Source organism: Oncorhynchus kisutch, linkage group LG18 (genome assembly GCF_002021735.2).
Source record: "Oncorhynchus kisutch isolate 150728-3 linkage group LG18, Okis_V2, whole genome shotgun sequence".
Classification (NCBI taxonomy): Eukaryota; Metazoa; Chordata; class Actinopteri; order Salmoniformes; family Salmonidae; genus Oncorhynchus; species Oncorhynchus kisutch.
This window is the reverse complement of record NC_034191.2, coordinates 4405400-4430594: the sequence shown is the minus strand read 5'-3', so window position 1 is coordinate 4430594 and position 25195 is coordinate 4405400. Positions and strand designations below refer to the sequence as shown.

General features: G+C 44.8%; 1 protein-coding gene across 9 annotated transcripts in view; it reads left to right on the top strand.

Moving 5' to 3' along the window:
* bicra (BRD4 interacting chromatin remodeling complex associated protein) overlaps positions 1-25195 on the top strand; it is a 65992-nt gene that overhangs the window by 128 nt on the left and 40669 nt on the right. For 8 of the 9 annotated variants that reach the window (XR_004203905.1, XR_004203908.1, XR_004203906.1 and 5 more), the window contains exons 2-5: positions 2435-2480; positions 12908-12953; positions 14276-14341; positions 16810-18711. Coding sequence is in view for 5 of the 9 variants with exons in the window: in XM_031795329.1 (XP_031651189.1) it covers positions 2435-2480; positions 12908-12953; positions 14276-14341; positions 16810-18711 (2060 nt within the window). In the remaining 4 variants the exon portion in view is untranslated. The remainder of the gene's footprint in view (positions 1-2434; positions 2481-12907; positions 12954-14275; positions 14342-16809; positions 18712-25195) is intronic. The other variant, XM_031795330.1, reaches the window with a different exon arrangement.

Sequence of the window (25195 nt, the reverse complement as noted above, 5' to 3'; positions counted from 1 at the left end):
GTTACAATGTAGCAATTTCTCTATTAATCTGAATAACTATATTAAAGCTGCAACATTTGCGTACTGCAAGCGGATTGCAAACCTCGCATCTGCCTTGATCTAAATCCCGTAGTCCTGTACGGCGAGACAAACCGTTTCATTTTCCAACGAATTCCCAAGCAAATACCCCCTGGTCCAAGAGTATTCCAACATTAACTCATATTTTGCTTGCAAGGAGAGCTGGCTTACGCAATTGCATTTTATTAAGGCAAACAAAATAATGCATCGGGAAAGCTAGGATGCAACGCTACCGTGCATTACAAGCGTTTCGATAGTAAACCCTCTTGTGACGTTTTTACTTGTCAAATGTCTGAATCTGTTAACACCAGAATGTTGATAGAATGTTAGCTACTTAGCAGCTAATGCTAACGAAATGAACGCTATGCATCAAAAGGCTCACAAATAGCTAGCCGATTCAGACAAATAGACATCAAACGAACACGCGAATTGTTTTAGAGGAAACCCAGTAGCAACAGGGCAAAAACAATTATATGATCGTGTCACTACATTGGAGGCATTCAACGTTAAGTGAAAGCACCTAAACTAGCCAGCCGCTCGCAGTGTCCCTCCCATTCATATGCTGCGCACCGCTCTTCCTCTCTGCCCTGCTGGCTGTGCAATGGCTACGACCGCTTTAGCTACCAACCAACATTATGGAGAGCGGCAAATGGAGATTTGTCCTCTATATATATATATATCTAAGTGGGTTTTTTTTTTCTCTCGGCGCAAGTCCGCTGCTGCTCGTCTCCGCCTCTCTGATCTCAGAATCTACTAGTTTATGTCGAGACGATACGAGCAGAGAGATTTAAAACATAGCTGGTTTCAGCAACATCTCCGTACTGTTTACTGGTAACATGAACAATCGGCCTCTCTGACTATAGCTATTATTCTTCTATCTACTCGTGTATGTGTGTGTGTGTATATATATATATATATATATGAGGGATTTTACATTATTATATATATATATATATAATAAAATGTAAATAAATCTGAACATTGAATGATAACCGAGTGAGTGAAAAACGCGCGTTTTTAACCCAGAAGGTGGTTTGCTCAAGGAAAGAGTATCACATTTGATTGTGATCAGATCGTGGTGACATTCAAGCAGAGGTGTTATGTTGTATGCATGCTTAACTTGGCCTACAAAAATAACTTTCTTATTGTAATGCTCACATTTTTTTTGGGGGGGGGGGGATTTAATAGCAAGATAACTAATTCAAGAGCATCAATTAAGATTTCAGATCACTGATCATCAATAGGCTATGTATGTCATTAGTCCTGACCTTCTGGGCGAGACAAGTTAAATAAATCTGGAAAGTAAAAAAACTAAAACATTTTTCCTGTCCTATCTATATTTCAACCTGGTTGTTCTCTGGTGGTTTTAGTGTGGCGAAAACAACATAGCTCTGTTCTGCTCAGATCTGTGACGAATCGTAAGTAGCTCGTTTGATCTTGTTCTTGATACCACGAGGTGTTTTGACTGATGTCACGTTTATGCTAATATTTGTTAGTAAGTAAACGTCAACCAACTGTAACGATGTATTTGAGAGACAAGTGCACATTGTGCCACTTTAATTATGTTTTCAATAAACATTGGAGACAAAATATAGTTTCCATGTTAACAACCTAAGCCAACCCCATCTGTTTTGCCCCAACCCCTGTGCAACTGTGGGGCAGAACAGACAACACTTAAACTCAATTTAGTCTCGAAATGTTTATAAAAATATAAATACATTTGCGCTTGTATCTCAAATACATTGTTAGTTGTTGGTTAGCTTGCTAGCGAATTTGAGCCATATTAGCATAGACATGACATCAGTCAAAACATCTCAAAACAAGACGTGGTATCAAGAACAAGATGCAACTAGCTGAAAGAACCACCTACAACTCGCCACTTGACAGCTTCTTGTCATTGTTGCTAGATATCTGACCATTCAGAATCACAACAATGAAAGCCTTCCGGACACATCAATGCGCTGGCATCATTTTGGTGACGTTTTATTTTGGGGGGGGGGAATCGAAGTATCGTGGTATCGCAAAGCTTTGTTTATATTCCCGCCCCTTGTGACTAACATACTGTATCCTAGGACCTCGGTGCAAATATTTATTTTATTTTTTATATCGAACAGAAAATGTAGAAAAATAAAACAACTTCCCCCTAAAAAACGGTTATCAGACTGTCACCGTAGCCAAGTTGGAAGAACAATCACACAGAGAACCTCACACAGCACTTCCTGGATGGTTGGATTCTGGGAACTTATAAAGCCCCTTTAAAGAGATGCACGTTAGAATGCACTACCCCCCCCCCCCCCTTATTTATACTGGAGTGGTGAATGCAATGATTGATGTATTGAACTAAATATTATTGGGGGGATGTTTAATGTGTTTTCAGTTGACATGGACGATGAAGATGGCAGGTGCCTGCTAGATGTCATTTGGTGAGTTCATATATCCAAGCTATTCATCCTCGTCAAACTATTGATTTATATTCTACTATCCACTGTACACAACATCTAGTATACCTGACCAAGAAATTGGTTTAGTCTATGTTGTAGGCTTGGGCAGGTATACTACCCCTATACCTAAGGGGGGGGGGGGTGTATTTCTAAAATAGCCACAGGATGTTGTTGTTTTTAATACCGTCACAGGGTTCGACATTAATGCTTGTCAAGTAAAACAGATTATCCATTACTCAGATCATAGAGACTAACAGTGGAAATTATATTTCAATCTATGGACAACTTGTTACAGCTGTTGAAAAGTCATTTGATAATAATCTGCCAGTTATTTTCATGTAATTACATTTAAGATATATTTGGGAACATGGGTATATTCTAGAGGTCGACTGATGATGATTTTTCAATACCGATACCGATTATTGGAGGACCCCCCCCCCCCCCCCCCAAAAGCCGATACCGATTAATCGGCCGATTTAAAAAAAAAAAAAAATTTTTTATTTGTAATAATGACAATTACAACAATACTGAATGAACACTTATTTTAACTTAATATAATCCATCAATAAAATACATTTAGCCTCAAGTAAAATGAATGAAACATGTTCAATTTGGTTTAAATAATGCAAAAACAAAGTGTTGGGGAAGAAAGTAAAAGTGCAATATGTGCCATGTAAGAAAGCTAACATTTCAGTTCCTTGCTCAGAACATAAGAACATATGAAAGCTGGTGGTTCCTTTTAACATGAGTCTTCAATATTCCCAGGTAAAAAGTTTTAGGTTGTAGTTATTATAGGACTATTTCCCTCTATACCATTTGTATTTCATATACCTTTGACTATTGGGTGTTCTAATAGGCACTTTAGTATTGCCAGTGTAACAGTATAGCTTCCATCCCTCTCTTCGCTCCTCCCTGGGCTCGAACCAGCAACACAACAACAACAGCCACCCTCGAAGCAGCGTTACCCATGCAGAGCAAGGGGAACAACCACTCCATGTCTCAGAGCGAGTTGAAACGCTATTAGCGCGCACCCCGATAACTAGCTAACCATTTCACATCGGTTACACCAGCCTCATCTCGGGAGTTGATAGGCTTGAAGTCATAAACAGCTCAATGCTTGAAGCACAGGGAAGACACAGGAAAGTGCTGTTTGAATGAATGCTTACGAGCCTGCTGCTGCCTACCACCACTCAGTCAGACTGCTCTATCAAATCATAGACTTAATTATAATATAATAACACACAGAAATGCGAGCCTTTGGTCATTAATATGGTTGAATCCGGAAACAAGACGTTTATTCTTTCAGTGAAATACGGAACTGTTTCGTATGGGTGGCATCCAAGTCTAAATATTGTACAAGCTTCAATGTTATGTCATAATTATGTAAAATTCTGGCAAATTAGGCGGCCCAAACTGTTGCATATACACCGACTCTGCGTGCAATGAACGCAAGAGAAGTGACACAATTTCACCTGGTTAATATTGCCTGCTAACCTGGATTTCTTTTAGCTAAATATGCAGGTTTAAAAATACATACTTCTGTGTATTGATTTTAAGAAAGGCGTTGATGTTTATGGTTTGGTACACATTGGAGCAACGATACGAACAGCATTGATTATATGCAACGCAGGACACGCTAGATAAACTAGTAATATCATCAACCATGTGTAGTTAACTAGTGATTATGATTGATTGTTTTTTATAAGATAAGTTTAATGCTAGCTAGCAACTTACCTTGGCTTACTGCATTCACGTAACAGGCAGGCTCCTCGTGGAGTGCAACGAGAGGCAGGTGGTTATAGCGTTGGACTAGTTAACTGTACGGTTGCAAGATTGGATCCCCCGAGCAGACATGGTGAAAATCTGTCGTTCTGCCCCTGAACAGGCAGTTAACCCACTGTTCCTAGGCCGTCATTGAAAATAAGAATGTGTTCTTAACTGACTTGTCTAGTTAAATACTAGACAAGTCAGCCATTCCGATTAATCGGTCGACCTCTGGTATATTCAATACAATTCACGAGTTGATTTAAAAATCTAAGCTTAACCCTTTATCGTGGTTGGTTTCTTGACAGATTTGTCCAAAATGGTCTGATGTAGAACATTTACTTTTCTGTCCTTGCATTTATGGCAGTGAAAGATGTTCTTATATCATAGATGAATCAGTTAAATTAGACATTGAATCCTGGATCGGACAGTTGTCGGACATAATCTCATAACATTCAGTGTTTCCTTTTGTTACACAACAGTTTTCAACAACAGGCTCGCAAATCCCCAAAAATGTACGCAATTGCAAAATCGAATGCTTCACGCCGAAAGAGTCACCTTACCTTGATACTTAAAATCCAAGTCGATAGTGTCATTAACGTGGCAGAATACCTATGCACGGACCAACTGGCGAGTGTCTTCACTGACATTTTCAACCTCTGGTCATGGTTCACATTAACACAATCATCCCAGAAACCCTAGACCCACTCCAATTTGCATACCACCCCAACAGATCCACAGTACAGATGATGCAATCTCTATTGCACTCCACACTGCCCTTTCTCACCTGGACAAAAGGAACACCTATGTGAGAATGCTGTTCATTGACTACAGCTCAGCATTCAACACCATAGTGCCCACAACACTTATCACTAAGCTAAGGACTCTTGGACTGAACACCTCCCTCTGCAACTGGATCCTGGACTTCCTGACGAGCCGCCCCCAGGTGGTGAGGGTAGGCAACAACACTTCTGCCATGCTGATCCTCAACATGGAGGTCCCTCAGGGGTGCGTGCGCAGTCCCCTCCTATACTCCCTGTTCACCCACGACTCCAACACCATTACAGCGGTAGGCCTGATCACCAACAACGATGAGCCGGCCTATATGGAGGAGTGGTGCCAGGACACCAGCCTCCCTCAACGTGATCAAGACAAAGGAGCTGATCGTGGACTACATCGATGGGGCTGTAGTGGAGCAGGTTGAGAGTTTCAAGTTCATTGGTATCCATATTCCCAACAAACTATCATGATATAAACACACCAAGACAGTCGTGAAGATGGCACGACAACGCCTATCAGGAGACTGAAAAGATTTGGCATGGGTCCCCGATCCTCAACTAACCTGTACCCCCGCACATTGTACTGGTACCCGGTACCCCCTGTATATAGTCTCCACATTGACTCTGTACTGGTACCCCCTGTATATAGCCTCCACATTGACTCTGTACCGGTACCCCCTGTATATAGCCTCCACATTGACTCTGTACCGGTACCCCCTGTATATAGCCTCCACATTGACTCTGTACCGGTACCCCCTGTATATAGCCTCCACACTGACTCTGTACCGGTACCCCCTGTATATAACCTCCACACTGACTCTGTACTGGTACCCCCCTGTATATAGCCCCCACATTGACTCTGTACCAGTACCCCCTGTATATAGCCTCCACATTGACCCTGTACCGGTACCCCCTGTATATAGCCTCCACATTGTACTGGTACCCCCTGAATTTAGCCTCCACATTGACTCTGTACCGGTACCCCCTGTATATAGCCTCCATATTGACTCTGTACCTGGTACCCCCTGTATATAGCCTCCACATTGACTCTGTACCGGTACCCCCTGTATATAGCCTCCACATTGACTCTCTACCGGTACCCCCTGTATATAGCCTCCACATTGACTCGGTACTGGTACCCCCTGTATATAGCCTCCACATTGACTCTGTACCGGTACCCCCTGTATATAGCCTCCACATTGACTCTGTACTGGTACTCCCTGTATATAGCCTCCACATTGACTCGGTACTGGTACCCCCTGTATATAGCCTCCACATTGACTCTGTACCGGTACCCCCTGTATATAGCCTCCACATTGACTCTGTACTGGTACCCCCTGTATATAGCCTCATTATTGTTATTTTATTGTTACTTTCTATTACATTTTTTACTTTAGTCTTTTTAGTAAATATTTTCTTAACTCTATTTATTGAACTGCCTTGTTGGTTAAGGCCTTGTAAGTAAGCATTTCACGGTACGGTCTACACTTGTATTCCACACATGTGACAAATACGATTTGATGTCGAGCTGTTTTTAATTAAGTTGTGATATTTTCACACATCATCTGATTTTTTATTTTTAATGACAGTCAAGTGATGAAAAGAGGATGTTGCATTGGATGCACTAACAGCCCATGTCAAGTGATGAAAAGAGGATGTTGCATTGGATGCACTAACAGCCCATGTCAAGTGATGAAAAGAGGATGTTGCATTGGATGCACTAACAGCCCATGTCAAGTGATGAAAAGATGATGTTGCATTGGATGCACTAACAGCCCATGTGAACCCCAAAAGAATGTCAGAGAGGAATATCCATGATAATGTTGCAATCTTATTTGTTATATGGTGAAAACGTCCCTAGTGACTTGATGTTGATTATCCGTTGCTGTCTGCTTCATTTACAGCAGGGTCTCGTTAGATTTAACAGAGAAAGCGTCAATGTAATATTTTCATATGTTTTTGCACCTCGGATTGGACACAGAGCCTCCTGTGGATCACTACTGGCTGTAAGCGAACGAGTGATGCGCGTTTGTAAGCGAACGATACTGGCTGTATCCAAGGCTCAGCCAATCGTTCCCATATTAACAGAATGCAGCAGGAGACTGAAGAGAGAAGAGACAACCAATTTACTCATTACAGCATCAAAAAGACAACAGTTTGTCATTTAATTTACAGCAGCGCGTCCCCTGAACGATAACGAAGAGGTAAGCGAGAAGCCTGACCACGGAGACCGGGGTAAGAAGGTGATGAAGCCTACTTCATGAGCTGTAACCAGGAAAAACAACTGGCTTTTTGGAAAGTTTGAGATGAGGGAGAAAGTGTGTTGGAACAAGTCTTTTTTTGCATTGTTAAGTAATCTTGCTATAGTAGCTGGATCGAATTCTCCCGTTAGCTAACCAGAGAAATGTTGGGCAACATTAGCCAATTTAACTGATCAAATCATTGAGTTTGTTTGACAATTAGCTGATTAATAAAGTCAGACAGCCAGCTAGTTAATGTTACAACATCAGGTAAGCTAACGGTGGGTTAGGGTTAGGGTTACCAGCTAACGGTGGTAACCAGCTAACGGTGGTAGCCGGCGTCGGTAACCGATGGGCCGGCGTCGGTAACCGATGGGCCGGCGTCGGTAACCGATGGGTGGTAACCATTGCTGCAACTTGCTTGCTAGTTGTTTCTGCTCAGTTTAACATACATATCACTGATCTTAGTAGCAGAATTTGTATTTATTTGTGTCCTTCAAGGCAGCTGTCAATGATCACGTTAGGCTGCGTTTAATTCCTTTTCTTTATGGCGGTTTGATCATGGTGTAGGCGCTAGTAATGTTTGCGGTTTTAGGGTTTGGCTATTTGTTTCAAGTTTATTAGTCTATAAATAGATCTCTTTGCCAAAATTCATCATCTCTCCCATGTCTCATTCAACTAGTAGTTGTTGTGAAATGTTTATTGCTTGCGTTTCACTCACTCTGTTTAATATAACACACATTAATTACCCCCCCCCCTTCATTTCACTCACTCTGTTTAATATAACACACATTAATTACCCCCCCCCCTTCATTTCACTCACTCTGTTTAATATAACACACATTAATTACCCCCCCCCTTCATTTCACTCACTCTGTTTAATATAACACACATTAATTACCCCCCCCTTCACTCACTCTGTTTAATATAACACACATTAATTACCCCCCCCCTTCACTTCACTCACTCTGTTTAATATAACACACATTAATTACCCCCCCTCCCCCCTTCACTTCACTCACTCTGTTTAATATAACACACATTAATTACCCCCCCCCTTCACTCACTCTGTTTAATATAACACACATTAATTACCCCCCCCTTCACTTCACTCACTCTGTTTAATATAACACACATTAATTACCCCCCCCCTTCATTTCACTCACTCTGTTTAATATAACACACATTAATTACCCCCCCCCTTCATTTCACTCACTCTGTTTAATATAACACACATTAATTACCCCCCCCTTCACTCACTCTGTTTAATATAACACACATTAATTACCCCCCCCCTTCACTTCACTCACTCTGTTTAATATAACACACATTAATTACCCCCCCTCCCCCCTTCACTTCACTCACTCTGTTTAATATAACACACATTAATTACCCCCCCCCTTCACTCACTCTGTTTAATATAACACACATTAATTACCCCCCCCTTCACTTCACTCACTCTGTTTAATATAACACACATTAATTACCCCCCCCCCTTCACTTCACTCACTCTGTTTAATATAACACACATTAATTACCCCCCCCCTTCACTCACTCTGTTTAATATAACACACATTAATTACCCCCCCCCCCCCTCACTCTGTTTAATATAACACACATTAATTACCCCCCCCCCTTCTATTTTGGGACTGCAAGGCCTGGCACACTTCAGAATAATGTTCGTAGCTCCAGTAGTGTGTGCCACAGAAAGTATTTGACTCTAGCCACAAAATGTAAGGGAATTAGAAGGGGGGGGGGGGGGTGGATTTCGGCAGGCAAGAAAATGCCCCCCCTCTAATTTTCTTACATTTTGTGGCTAGAGTCAAATGGCTATGCCAAATTTTGGCAGGGGGGAAGAATTTAGGCACAACACAGTTCCTGAAGTTATAACGTATTAGTTGCTTACTGGACCCTGGCAATCTGTGGGAAATGTTAACTAGCTAACGAACTGTCTGTGAACTCATGTTTTCCCTCTACAGTATGTGGTTAATTTTCAGAATGAGAGAATTAGGTGAAAAAATGAGGCGTTGCTTGTTAAACAAGTGGATTCAGGGATCAAGTGTAGCTGAAGCTGGGCCTGGTTTAAACTGGATGCCACTATAGAGGTGAAAGGAACCCCATACACTTTCCCTCTTTCAATACAGTGGATAAGAATACAGGGGATAAGAATACAGGGGATAAGAATACAGGGGATAAGAATACAGGGGATAAGAATACAGGGGATAAGAATACAGGGGATAAGAATACAGGGGATAAGAATACAGGGGATAAGAATACAGGGGATAAGAATACAGGGGATAAGAATACAGGGGATAAGAATACAGGGGATAAGAAGGGGTATGCCAGGTGTGTTCTCTGCCTGAAAGACAAAGAGATCAATTATACCAACGAAGGGTCTCCTCCTCTGCTGGCACTTTGTAGAACAGATGTCCCCATGGCAGAAAGTGTGTTAGTGTGTTAGTGTGCAGTGTGTTAGTGTGCAGTGTGTTAGTGTGCAGTGTGTTAGTGTGCAGTGTGTTAGTGTGCAGTGTGCCGTGTGTTAGTGTGCCGTGTGTTAGTGTGTAGTGTGTTAGTGTGCAGTGTGTTAGGGTGCAGTGTGTTAGGGTGCAGTGTGTTAGTGTGCAGTGTGCCGTGTGTTAGTGTGCCGTGTGTTAGTGTGCCGTGTGTTAGTGTGCCGTGTGTTAGTGTGTCAGTGTGCTAGTGTGCAGTGTGTTACTGTGCAGTGTGCAGTGTGTTGGTGTGTTAGTGTGTTAGTGGTTAGTGTGCAGTGTGCTAGTGTGCAGTGTGCTAGTGTGCAGTGTGTTAGTGTGCAGTGTGTTAGTGTGTTAATGTGTAGTGTGCAGTGTGTTAATGTGCAGTGTGTTAATGTGCAGTGTGCAGTGTGTTAGTGTGCAGTGTGTTAGTGTGCAGTGTGTTAGTGTGTTAGTGTGCAGTGTGTTAATGTGCAGTGTGTTAGTGTGCAGTGTAGCCCAAAGAGAGGTGTTTTTATTGTGTTGAACTTGACAGTAACACGTGTGAGTGGGGGGGGCAGGGTTATTATATGGTGTTGCGCAACACAACACCATATATGTGAAGCCCTATATGTACAACTATTATATAAATTATACAATTATATAACATTGAGGTCTTTCGAAATTACAATTTAAGTGCTTAAAAAAGTTGCTGAAAGTCATTGAATTTTACTTGCCAATATCTGTATGCGCTTAACATGTTATAGTCCTGTGTTTTTGTGTTTGTGTAGTAATGGATATATATATATATATATATATATATATATATATATATATATATATATATATATATATATATATATATATATATATATATATATATATATATATATATATATATATATATATATATATATATATATATATATATACCTCTAAGTACACACAAGGAACTGCATAAATATCCTTTGTATTTTTCTGTTTCAATCCATTTTGACATTTTGATTTCGATGTCAAACATTGGCCCCGAGTTCCAAACTGCCTCTTGAAGCAACGTCGGCACAATAACTGTTCGTCGGGAGCTTTGTGAAAATGGGTTTCCGTGGCCGAGCAGCCGCACACAAGCATAAGATCACCATGCGCAACGCCAAACTTCAGCTGGAGTGGAGTAAAGCTCCCCGCCATGGGCAGTGCCTTCAGGATGTATTCATACCCTTTGACCTCTTCCCACTTTTTGTTGTGTTAAATGTACTAAATTTCAAATGGATTTCTCACCCTACACACATATACACTATACATCCCATAATGACACAGTGAAATGTTTTTAGAAATGACTGCTAATTTATTGAAATTATTATTTTTATTTTTTTTCTGGTAAACTCTCCCGTCCTTAACAATGACGACAAGCATACCCATAACATGATGCAGCCACCACTATGCTTGAAAACATGGAGAGTGGTACTTTTGTAATGTGTTTTATTGGATTTCCCCCAAACATAACGTTTTGTATTCAAGACAAAAAACGTATTTGGGCTGTAACACAACAAAATGTGGAATAAGCCAGGCTAAACGCAGGCTAAACTCCAGTCATGTTTGATTAATGTACAATAATGACAAATAATTACAATTTTAACATCTACAGACTTAATTATGTGGACATAAGCGAGGCTCTGGTTCTGATCAAATGGTCACAAGACCCAAGAGTAAAGGGCCGTGCCACCTTGAATCAGAGCAGAGGCCGTCAGTATTTGGAAGCAATTTAACCATAAAGTTAATTGTTTAAAACCTGGGATGTTTTATGTAATTTTATGAACCATGTCTGCCGTAGTTTCAAACTATCCTCGCTAAAATACGGCCATAGAAACGTTGAGGGAATTATTTCATAAAAACATAATGTTGAAACCAGCTTTTTCTCTCATGTTCTATTTTCAAATCTACTTTCATTTATTGTCCAGCAGCCAAAGGCATAATCCTGGTTTTATTAATCCTGGTTTTATTAATCCTGGTTTTATTAATCCTGGTCTGATTGATGCGTCTTTCAGATCTCCTCGCTTCATTTCTAATTAATATTTTCATCTCCGTCACATGAAACAGCTTGTGCCTGTGGTGGTCTTTTGTGTTTATCCGCTTATTTCATTATTTAGTTAGGCTACCAAGTGTGTTATTTAGTTAGGCTACCAAGTGTGTTATTTGGTTGTAATTGTAATGTTTTGATAGGCTACCAAGGGTGGCCAACCATCCTCCAGGATAAACTTAAAGGGGCAGTGTTGTCTTTTGAGACGGGCTTGAATATGGAGAGAAGCCAATGGGCAGAGTGTGGCCTCCATTTAGTTTTATTCTCTATGTTAAAAAGTATGGTAATGGATTTTTATTTTTTGGGGGGGGAGGACACACAAGTGACGAGCTTTCGTAAAAAACAATCTTGCCTACTTAATGTTAAAACAATTTCTTTGAAGTTTTTCAATACATTTGAATATATGTAGCTACTAAAGTAAATACCTGCAGTCCACTTGTGCAATACGTTAGGAGATAAAGGGTTCTTCATTTCACCTGTCACATTATTTGACATTATGGAGCTCACCGTAGTTCCCCAGAACAGTTGAGCCAGTCACGTGTTGTTTTTGTTGTTGTAAATGGCTCAACGGGAGAATGTGTGAATCCAGGTGTGTAACTTGCTAGTTATCTCAGTAAGTAGCTGAATTAATAAGGAGACGGGGGGGCATCGTATCACAGGAGGTTGGTGGCACCTTAATTAGGGAGGATGGGCTCGTGGTAATGGCTGGAGCAGAACGGTATCAAATATATCAAACATGGTTTCCACGCCGTTCCATTCGCGCCGTTCCAGACATTATGATGAGCCGTCCTCCGGTGCATCATACATAAAGTGATAGATTTCTGTTGTGTTTTGAGAAGTCCTAGGGCTTTGGATGAATTTTGTCCCTCTCACCTTTTTTACATTTTGGTTAGCGTTCTGATAATAAATGTGGGTGGTTGTTTTAGCGCCCCCTTGTGAATTTCGTCAGTAATAGCGTAAATCCCAGGATGAGAGAAGGATGGTAATGACGATATGAACATCTGGATAACGGTTCAACTCTACTAGGTAGTAAGTGTGGATACTGGGACAGAGAAATAGACCTCAATGACTACCTGTCTGACCAATGTTCCTCTCTCCACAGTGACCCAGAAGCACTCAACGATTTTCTTCATGGATCAGAGATACATGTACGTGGCTGCTAATTAACCTGCATGGATGGTTATGATGCTTCTATTGTACTTACCAAAGCTAAGGAGGTAGCTGGATTGTGTTTCATAGCAGTTGACTTGACAATGAGGATGGGTGTGATTGACGTCCAAGTACCAGATATCAGCTAACAGAACAGGCTACTTCTCTTGGGCCGTAGCGTCAGTGACACATTGAGGTCAACACGTACACTGGCTACCACACACACACACACACACACACCTCCCCGTCCCTCCAACGGGGTTTCTGCGTCCATGGCTCTGCTACTGCTTATGGTTTCTTGCTTTGTGTCTGGTCTGTGTGGTGGATCCGTGTGTCTGGTCTGTGTGGTCGGTCTGTGTGTCTGGTCTGTGTGGTGGATCCGTGTGTCTGGTCTGTGTGGTCGGTCTGTGTGTCTGGTCTGTGTGGTGGATCCGTGTGTCTGGTCTGTGTGGTGGATCCGTGTGTCTGGTCTGTGTGGTGGATCCGTGTGTCTGGTCTGTGTGGTGGATCCGTGTGTCTGGTCTGTGTGGTCGGTCTGTGTGTCTGGTCTGTGTGGTGGATCCGTGTGTCTGGTCTGTGTGGTGGATCCGTGTGTCTGGTCGGTCTGTGTGTCTGGTCTGTGTGGTGGATCCGTGTGTCTGGTCTGTGTGGTGGATCCGTGTGTCTGGTCTGTGTGGTGGATCCGTGTGTCTGGTCTGTGTGGTGGATCCGTGTGTCTGGTCTGTGTGGTGGATCCGTGTGTCTGGTCTGTGTGGTGGATCCGTGTGTCTGGTCTGCGTGGTGGATCCGTGTGTCTGGTCTGCGTGGTGGATCCGTGTGTCTGGTCTGTGTGGTGTGTCTGGTCTGCGTGGTCGGTCTGTGTGATTTCAACCCTGCCTTGTCACCTGATTAATCCACCAGGTCTGTATGGTGGATCCGTGTGTCTGGTCTGTGTGGTTGGTCTGTGTGATTTCAACCCTGCCTTGTCACCTGATTAATCCACGATGACCAGTACTAGTCTAACACTAGCCCTCTTCTGCTTCGCTTTCCTCCCTCCCTCCCTCCCTCCCACCTTTAAACCACTTTGCTGCCCCTCCTCAATTCCGGGTCATTGGTGGGTTTGTCTGTCTGTCTCGCTCTCCCTGTCTGTCTCGCTCTCCCTGTCTGTCTCGCTCTCCCTGCATTTTTTGGCTGTCCATGTGGTGTGACCTCCCTCCGGCCTATCCTGTCTGTCGTTCTGTCCTATCCTGTCTGTCGTTCTGTCCTATCCTGTCTGTCGTTCTGTCCTATCCTGTCTGTCGTTCTGTCCTATCCTGGCTGCGTCTGTCGTGTCTGTCTGTAGCTGGACACTGACGACCTTTTGGATGGCTCTAACGACCCCTCCAGCTCGTTCTTCTCTTCTGTTGGGGTGAGTAACGGCTCTTCCCCACTCTGACCTCTGACCCTCCTGTCTCCATTCATATATGTAGCATGCATCTCTCCCCCACCCTGCCAGTAACACACATCCACACACACCAAGCTCTGATGGCCCTGGGCTGGTTGGTAGGAGCCATGACACTGTGGGGGTCTAAGGGTCCTGTCTGGTCAACATCTCCACGTGTGAGGCCTGTCCGGTCAACATCTCCACGTGTAAGGCCTGTCAGGCCTGCTCCGTTCAACCCATTCCTTCCCATGTCTCCTCATCTCTCCTCTCCTCATCTCTCCTCTCCTCCTCTCTCCTCATCTCTCCTCTCTCCTCATCTCTCCTCTCCTCATCTCTCCTCTCCTCATCTCTCCTCTCCTCATCTCTCCTCTCCTCATCTCTCCTCTCCTCATCTTTCCTCTCCTCATCTTTCCTCTCCTCATCTTTCCTCTCCTCATCTTTCCTCTCCTCATCTTTCCTCTCCTCATCTTTCCTCTCCTCATCTTTCCTCTCCTCATCTTTCCTCTCCTCATCTTTCCTCTCCTCATCTTTCCTCTCCTCTCCTCATCTTTCCTCTCCTCTCCTCATCTTTCCTCTCCTCATCTCTCCTCTCCTCATCTTTCCTCTCCTCAGCTCTCCTCTCCTCATCTTTCCTCTCCTCTCCTCATCTTTCCTCTCCTCAGCTCTCCTCTCCTCATCTTTCCTCTCCTCATCTTTCCTCTCCTCTCCTCATCTTTCCTCTCCTCTCCTCATCTTTCCTCTCCTCAGCTCTCCTCTCCTCTCCTCAGCTCTCCTCTCCTCTCCTCAGCTCTCCTCTCCTCATCTTTCCTCTCCTCTCCTCTCCTCAGCTCTCCTCTCCTCATCTTTCCTCTCCTCATCTTTCCTCTCCTCTCCTCATCTTTCCTCTCCTCATCTTTCCTCTCCTCATCTTTCCTCTCCTCATCTTTCCTCTCCTCTCCTCATCTTTCCTCTCCTCTCCTCATCTTTCCTCTCCTCAGCTCTCCTCTCCTCATCTTTCCTCTCCTCATCTTTCCTCTCCTCATCTTTCCTCTCCTCTCCTCATATTTCCTCTCCTCATCTTTCCTCTCCTCTCCTCATCTTTCCTCTCCTCTCCTCATCTTTCCTCTCCTCAGCTCTCCTCTCCTCATCTTTCCTCTCCTCTCCTCATCTTTCCTCTCCTCAGCTCTCCTCTCCTCATCTTTCCTCTCCTCATCTTTCCTCTCCTCTCCTCATCTTTCCTCTCCTCAGCTCTCCTCTCCTCTCCTCAGCTCTCCTCTCCTCTCCTCAGCTCTCCTCTCCTCATCTTTCCTCTCCTCTCCTCTCCTCAGCTCTCCTCTCCTCATCTTTCCTCTCCTCATCTTTCCTCTCCTCTCCTCATCTTTCCTCTCCTCATCTTTCCTCTCCTCATCTTTTCTCTCCTCATCTTTCCTCTCCTCTCCTCATCTTTCCTCTCCTCAGCTCTCCTCATCTTTCCTCTCCTCTCCTCATCTTTCCTCTCCTCAGCTCTCCTCTCCTCATCTTTCCTCTCCTCATCTTTCCTCTCCTCATCTTTCCTCTCCTCTCCTCATATTTCCTCTCCTCTCCTCAGCTCTCCTCTCCTCAGCTCTCCTCTCCTCAGCTCTCCTCTCCTCTCCTCAGCTCTCCTCTCCTCAGCTCTCCTCTCCTCTCCTCATCTTTCCTCTCCTCTCCTCATCTTTCCTCTCCTCAGCTCTCCTCTCCTCATCTTTCCTCTCCTCATCTTTCCTCTCCTCTCCTCATCTTTCCTCTCCTCTCCTCTCCTCAGCTCTCCTCTCCTCATCTTTCCTCTCCTCTCCTCATCTTCCTCTCCTCTCCTCTCTCAGCTCTCCTCTCCTCATCTTTCCTCTCCTCTCCTCATCTTCCTCTCCTCTCCTCATCTTCCTCTCCTCTCCTCATCTTTCCTCTCCTCTCCTCATCTTTCCTCTCCTCATCTTTCCTCTCCTCTCCTCATCTTTCCTCTCCTCAGCTCTCCTCATCTTTCCTCTCCTCTCCTCATCTTTCCTCTCCTCAGCTCTCCTCTCCTCATCTTTCCTCTCCTCATCTTTCCTCTCCTCTCCTCATATTTCCTCTCCTCTCCTCAGCTCTCCTCTCCTCTCCTCAGCTCTCCTCTCCTCATCTTTCCTCTCCTCTCCTCAGCTCTCCTCTCCTCAGCTCTCCTCTCCTCTCCTCATCTTTCCTCTCCTCAGCTCTCCTCTCCTCTCCTCAGCTCTCCTCTCCTCAGCTCTCCTCTCCTCAGCTCTCCTCTCCTCTCCTCAGCTCTCCTCTCCTCAGCTCTCCTCTCCTCTCCTCTCCTCTCCTCTCCTCTCCTCTCCTCTCCTCTCCTCTCCTCTCCTCTCCTCTCCTCTCCTCTCCTCTCCTCTCCTCTCCTCTCCTCTCTCCTCTCCTCTCCTCTCCTCTCCTCTCCTCTCGTCCTCCATCACAACGCTTCACTGTTCTTCCTTCTCTCTCCTTCATAGTGCCACGTTCCAGAGGTCCCACCCCCAGTCCAGCTGTCGTCCAATGAGCAGCAAGGCCTGCCCCGGGTCAGCGTGGACCTGGACTTCCTGGAAGATGATGTCATCCTGGGCGGGTCGCCGGGCGACGACGGTAGCAACGCCATGGAGCCATGCGACATCCTGCAGCAGAGCCTGGCGGAGGCTAACATTACAGAGCAGTCCCTGCAGGAGGCCGAGGCAGAGCTGGACCTGGGCTCCTTCGACCTCACCATGCCAGGTCTGACTCAGGTGGTCCAGACCCTGCCCTGTACAGACAGCCTGACTGGGTCTGGAGGGACCGCTGTGGGGGTGGGGCTCTCCATCTTCCCTGAAGCTCAAGGCTCCTCCCCTCCCCAGGCCACAGCTGACATGCTGGGCTCGGTGCTGGCCCAACAGGGCCTGGAGTTTGGGCCACAGGTCATGAACAAGGCCCAGGCCATCAGTATGCAGCCTTTCATGCAGCAGGTGGCAGGCCTGGGTAACGTCACCCTTCAGCCAATCACCTCCCTCCAGGCTCTACCTAACGGCTGTCAGTCAGGACACCTGGGGCTGGGACTGGGGCAGATACAGGTGATGGGCCAGCCCACTGTGATGACTATGAACCAATCAGGACAGTCCATCCTGGCCAAGGGTATGGGAGGATACCAGCTGCACCAGCCTGGCCCCGAGGTACAGGGGGCTGGTGGGCAGGGTGGACTTGGAGGAGGACTTCTGATCCAAGGGGGAAAAGCCACTCTGGGACCTCCTGCTTTAAACGGACCAGCGGTGTGCGGTACCACAGGAACCTTGGTTGGGTTCAGTAGCCCCGGACTGGCACAACATGGGCAGAACCATCCCCAAGGACAGATCATGCAGAACTTGATCGTCCAGCGAACTCCGACCCCCATCCAACCCAAACCCCCTCAGGGGGGCGCAGCCATCCAGCCCAAACTGTTTAAGCAGCAGCAGCAGGCCCAGCCACACGCCTTCCAGAATGAAGCCAACAAGGCTCTAGGGGTGCAGCATGTCCCTGTCTCCACTGCCCAGAATGTAGCCTTCCTGACAGGCAAGCCTGGCGCCAACGTGGTCCTGACCTCCCAGGCAGGGCTTCCCCAACAGGCTCTGTTCAAACAGCAGACAGCCCACCACCCTTCTGGGAAAGCACTCAGTGTCCACCTGCTCAACCAGCCCGGCAGCATCATGCTGGGGGGCCAGAACCACCAGTTCCTCCTGCCACAGCAGCTAGCCGGGGGTCAGATCCTCACGCAGCACCCTGGGGGCCACATCATCACCTCCCAGGGGCCTGGGGGCCAACTGATAGCCAATCAGATCCTGGCTCAGCACCAGAACATCAACCTGGGCCAGGTGCTGATGTCTCAGGGCCACATCCAGCTGCAGCCGGGTCAGATGGGTGTGGGACATCAGCTTTTCCAGATGCCTGTTACCCTCTCCCAGAGCCAGACCCACCCGGTCACGGGCCACCAGGCCCACACGGTGATCCAGGGCATGCCCCTGCAGAACTCCCTGGCCATGCTGAGCCAGGTGGAGGGGGTGAGTCCTGCTGTCAGCCTGCAGCCCGCTCTGCAACCGCAGCCGGGGGGCGTTCCCAGCAGCGGGATGGGTGGGGCAGCTGCCATGGCACAGGGCCAGCCTGGGGAGAGTGGGAGCTGTACAGACCAGGCAGCCCATCCTGGACAACCCCCCCAACACTCCTCCATCCTTTCTATGCAGACTGGGCCCTCTGTCTCTGTGGCTGTCTCTGTCTCCTCCTCTTCTCCATCCTTATCTGTGTCCTCCACGTCAGCCCAGCAACAACACAGCCCCGGGAGCAGGGTGCTCTTCACAGGGCCACAGGGCTCTAGCATGATCCTCAGCCAGGAACACCTACAGATGTTTCTCCAGCAGGTCAGTATGGCCCAGCATCTACCCCACCTTTCTACCTCTCTACCTCACCATCTCTCTACCTTTCTACTGCTCTACCTCACCATCTCTCTACCTCACCATCTCTCTACCTCACCACCTCTCTACCTCACCACCTCTCTACCTCACCACCTCTCTACCTCAACACCTCTCTACCTCACCACCTCTCTACCTCTCTACCTCTCTACCTCACCACCTCTCTACCTTTCTACCTCTACCTCACAATTCTACCTCTCTACCTTTCTACCTCTCTATGTCACAATTCTACCTTTCTACCTCTACCTTTCTACCTCTACCTCACAATTCTACCTCTCTACCTTTCTACCTCTCTACCTTTCTACCTCTACCTCACAATTCTACCTCTCTACCTCTCTACCTCACCACCTCTCTACCTTTCTACCTTTGTACCTCTACCTCACAATTCTACCTCTCTACCTTTGTACCGCTCTCCGTCACAATTCTACCTTTCTACCTCTCTACCTCACCACCTCTCTACCTTTCTACCTCTCTACGTCACAATTCTACCTCTCTACCTTTCTACCTCTCCACGTCACAATTCTACATCTCTACCTTTCTATCTCTACGTCACAATTCTACCTCTCTACCTTTCTACCTCTCTACCCCTCTACCTCACCACCCCTCTACCTCTCTCTTTCCCCCCCCACCTCTCTACTTGGGCGGTGGCGGTCATGACATGTTGTCAGCCAGTTATTGTCATGAAAAGTCTGCCGGTTTAATGGTAATCGACTGTTAATGAACAAACCCGTTGAGCATCTCCAGGCCTCCACACAAACAGGCTGTTCACCCGCGCCTTAGGAGCATCTCTATTTCCTACTGTATGTTATCTGGCTATTCTCCATGGTACAGACTGTAGGCTTGATACTGTATGTTACCTGGCTATTCTCCATGGTACAGACTGTAGGCTTGATACTGTATGTTACCTGGCTATAGACTCTAGATGTGTTCATTTATCAGACTAGATACTGTATGTTATCAGACTAGATACTGTATGTTATCAGACTAGATACTGTATGTTATCAGACTAGATACTGTATGTTATCAGACTAGATACTGTATGTTATCAGACTAGATACTGTATGTTATCAGACTAGATACTGTATGTTATCAGACTAGATACTGTATGTTATCAGACTAGATACTGTATGTTATCAGACTAGATACTGTATGCTATCAGACTATAGACTGTAGGCTTGTTCATTTATCAGACTAGATACTGTATGTTATCAGACTAGATACTGTATGTTATCAGACTATAGACTGTAGGCTTGTTCATTTATCAGACTAGATACTGTATGTTATCAGACTATAGACTGTAGGCTTGTTCATTTATCAGACTAGATACTGTATCTTATCAGACTATAGACTGTAGGCTTGTTCATTTATCAGACTAGATACTGTATGTTAACAGGCTATAGACTGTAGGCTTGTTCATTTATCAGACTAGATACTGTATGTTATCAGACTAGATACTGTATGTTATCAGACTAGATACTGTATGTTATCAGACTAGATACTGTATGTTATCAGACTAGATACTGTATGTTATCAGACTATAGACTGTATGTTATCAGACTATAGACTGTAGGCTTGTTCATTTATCAGACTAGATACTGTATGTTAACAGGCTATAGACTGTAGGCTTGTTCATTTATCAGACTAGATACTGTATGTTATCAGACTAGATACTGTATGTTATCAGACTAGATACTGTATGTTATCAGACTAGATACTGTATGTTATCAGACTAGATACTGTATGTTATCAGACTATAGACTGTAGGCTTGTTCATTTATCAGACTAGATACTGTATGTTATCAGACTAGATACTGTATGTTATCAGACTATAGACTGTGGGCTTGTTCATTTATCAGACTAGATACTGTATGTTATCAGACTATAGACTGTAGGCTTGTTCATTTATCAGACTAGATACTGTATGTTATCAGACTAGATACTGTATGTTATCAGACTAGATACTGTATGTTATCAAGACTATAGACCTGTAGGCTTGTTCATTTATCAGACTAGATACTGTATGTTATCAGATAGATACTGTATGTTATCAGACTATAGACTGTGGGCTTGTTCATTTATCAGACTAGATACTGTTATGTAATCAGACTAAGACTGTAGGCTTGTTCATTTATCAGACTAGATACTGTATGTTATCAGACTAGATTACTGTATGTTATCAGACTAGATACTGTATGTTATCAGACTAGATACTGTATGTTATCAGACTAGATACTGTATGTTATCAGACTAGATACTGTATGTTATCAGACTAGATACTGTATGTTATCAGACTAGATACTGTATGTTATCAGACTAGATTACTTATGTTATCAGACTAGATACTGTATGTTATCAGACTAGATACTGTATGTTATCAGACTAGATACTGTATGTTATCAGACTAGATACTGTATGTATCAGACTAGATACTGTATGTTATCAGACTAGATACTGTATGTTATCAGACTAGATACTGTATGTTATCAGACTAGATACTGTATGTTATCAGACTAGATACTGTATGTTATCAGACTAGATACTGTATGTTATCAGACTAGATACTGTATGTTATCAGACTAGATACTGTATGTTATCAGACTAGATACTGTATGTTATCAGACTAGATACTGTATGTTATCAGACTAGATACTGTATGTTATCAGACTAGATACTGTATGTTATCAGACTAGATACTGTATGTTATCAGACTAGATACTGTATGTTATCAGACTAGATACTGTATGTTATCAGACTAGATACTGTATGTTATCAGACTAGATACTGTATGTTATCAGACTAGATACTGTATGTTATCAGACTAGATACTGTATGTTATCAGACTAGATACTGTATGTTATCAGACTAGATACTGTATGTTATCAGACTAGATACTGTATGTTATCAGACTAGATACTGTATGTTATCAGACTATAGACTGTATGTTATCAGACTAGATACTGTATGTTATCAGACTAGATACTGTATGTTATCTGGCTATATACTGTATGTTATCAGACTAGATACTGTATGTTATCAGACTAGATACTGTATGTTATCAGACTAGATACTGTATGTTATCAGACTAGATACTGTATGTTATCAGACTAGATACTGTATGTTATCAGACTAGATACTGTATGTTATCTGGCTATAGACTGTATGTTATATTTTATATTTTATGATTTTATAGTAAGAAGAATATAATTGAACTTAGCTTAATAAAATATAAAGGATATTTTTCCCATTCGGAAGTGTCTGTCCATGGGCGTCTGTCCATTCGGAAGTGTCTGTCCATGGGCGTCTGTCCATTCGGAAGTGTCTGTCCATGGGCGTCTGTCCATTCGGAAGTGTCTGTCCATGGGCGTCTGTCCATTCGGAAGTGTCTGTCCATGGGCGTCTGTCCATTCGGAAGTGTCTGTCCATGGGCGTCTGTCCATTCGGAAGTGTCTGTCCATGGGCGTCTGTCCATTCGGAAGTGTCTGTCCATGGGCGTCTGTCCATTCGGAAGTGTCTGTCCATGGGCGTCTGTCCATTCGGAAGTGTCTGTCCATGGGCGTCTGTCCATTCGGAAGTGTCTGTCCATGGGCGTCTGTCCATTCGGAAGTGTCTGTCCATGGGCGTCTGTCCATTCGGAAGTGTCTGTCCATGGGCGTCTGTCCATTCGGAAGTGTCTGTCCATGGGCGTCTGTCCATTCGGAAGTGTCTGTCCATGGGCGTCTGTCCATTCGGAAGTGTCTGTCCATGGGCGTCTGTCCATTCGGAAGTGTCTGCCATGGGCGTCTGTCCATTCGGAAGTGTCTGTCCATGGGCGTCTGTCCATTCGGAAGTGTCTGTCCATGGGCGTCTGTCCATTCGGAAGTGTCTGTCCATGGGCGTCTGTCCATTCGGAAGTGTCTGTCCATGGGCGTCTGTCCATTCGGAAGTGTCTGTCCATGGGCGTCTGTCATTCGGAAGTGTCTGTCCATGGGCGTCTGTCCATTCGGAAGTGTCTGTCCATGGGCGTCTGTCCATTCGGAAGTGTCTGTCCATGGGCGTCTGTCCATTCGGAAGTGTCTGTCCATGGGCGTCTGCCCATTCGGAAGTGTCTGTCCATGGGCGTCTGCCCATTCGGAAGTGTCTGTCCATGGGCGTCTGCCCATTCGGAAGTGTCTGTCCATGGGCGTCTGCCCATTCGGAAGTGTGCGGATATGAAGTGTCTGTCCATGGGCGTCTGTCCATTCGGAAGTGTGCGGATATGAAGTGTCTGTGTTGAGCATAAAAGTCATCATTTGAAACAGGTCTTATACGCTAGATTTAGAGATATTAAACAACTTTAGTTGTAAATTATACAAACCTTAGAATGTGTTAGAAATCAAAAGATATATCGGCTGCATGCTGGGACTATCGACTACTGATGATTTCAGTAAGTTTGCTGTCTGTTCCTTGCCTCAGGCTGCACAAACTGTTCTCTCATCAAGAGATCACATTTTCACCTATCAGACTATCCTCAGTTGAATATTGTCTTTGTTCATATTTATTTAATTATTAATATGTACAATTAGTTGTGGTTTCAAATGGCCAATTTATCAAATGGACAAAGACAGGGGCGAGACAAAGACACATTATGCGACTGGAGGCCACTTTTCCTCCGTTTTTCATTCATGTCAGGCTGGCTACTCCAGTGGTTTTGCTGTGGGACAGGTGAACATCCCAAACTGTGATGTTGCTGTGGGACAGGTGAACATCCCAAACTGTGATGGTGCTGTGGGACAGATGACATCCCAAACTGTGTATACCGTGATGTTGCTGTGGGACAGGTCACATCCCAAACCGTGATGTTGCTGTGGGACAGGTTACATCCCAAACCGTGATGTTGCTGTGGGACAGGTGGCATCCCAAACTGTGATGTTGATGTGGGACAGGTGACATCCCAAACTGTGTATACTGTGATGTTGCTGTGGGACAGGTCACTTCCCAAGCCGTGATGTTGCTGTGGGACAGGTCACATCCCAAACTGTGTATACCGTGATGTTGCTGTGGGACAGGTCACATCCCAAACCGTGATGTTGCTGTGGGACAGGTGACATCCCAAACTGTGTATACCGTGATGTTGCTGTGGGACAGGTGACATCCCAAACCGTGATGTTGCTGTGGGACAGGTAGAATCCCAAACTGTGATGTTGCTGTGGGACAGGTAACATCCCAAACCGTGTATACCGTGATGTTTTTGCGGGACAGGTGGAATCCCAAACTGTGATGTTGCTGCGGGACAGGTGACATCCCAAACTGTGTATACCATGATGTTGCTGTGGGACAGGTGACATCCCAAACCGTGATGTTGCTGTGGGACATGTGCCATCCCAAACTGTGCTTACCGTGATGTTGCTGCGGGACAGGTGACATCCCAGACCGTGATGTTGCTGTGGGACAGTTGTATCCCAAACTGTGATGTTGCTGTGGGACAGGTAACATCCCAAACCGTGTATACCGTGATGTTTTTGCGGGACAGGTGACATCCCAAACCGTGTATACCGTGATGTTTTTGCGGGACAGGTGACATCCCAAACTGTGTATACCATGATGTTGCTGTGGGACAGGTGACATCCCAAACCGTGATGTTGCTGTGGGACATGTGCCATCCCAAACTGTGCTTACCGTGATGTTGCTGCGGGACAGGTGACATCCCAGACCGTGATGTTGCTGTGGGACAGTTGTATCCCAAACTGTGATGTTGCTGTGGGACAGGTAACATCCCAAACCGTGTATACCGTGATGTTTTTGCGGGACAGGTGACATCCCAAACCGTGTATACCGTGATGTTTTTGCGGGACAGGTGACATCCCAAACTGTGTATACCGTGATGTTTTTGCGGGACAGGTGACATCCCAAACTGTGTATACCGTGATGTTTTTGCGGGACAGTTGAAATCCCAAACTGTGTATACCGTGGGCACTCCAACCCTGCAGCCCAGTGCTTCATTTGAGGAAACTAAGTGAAATCTGTTAGAGAACATCAATAGTAATGTGTTTTCACAACATTACAGAGTGTTTTTCACAGATTTCTAAAATTAAATGGTGTTTTTAATTTTTGTTTTTCACAGGGCAATCAGAAAGTATTCAGACCCCTATATATCCACATTGTGTTACGTTACAGCCTTATTCTAAAATGGATTAAGTTGTTTTTTCCCCCTCATCAATCTACACACAACACCCCATAATGACATCACAATACCCCCTAATGACATCACAATACCCCATAATGACATCACAATACCCCACAATGACATCACAATACCCCATAATGACATCACAATACCTCATAATGACATCACAATACCCCATAATGACATCACAACACCCCATAATTACATCACAACACTCCATAATGACATCACAACACTCCATAATGACATCACAATACCTCATAATGACATCACAACACCCCATAATTACAT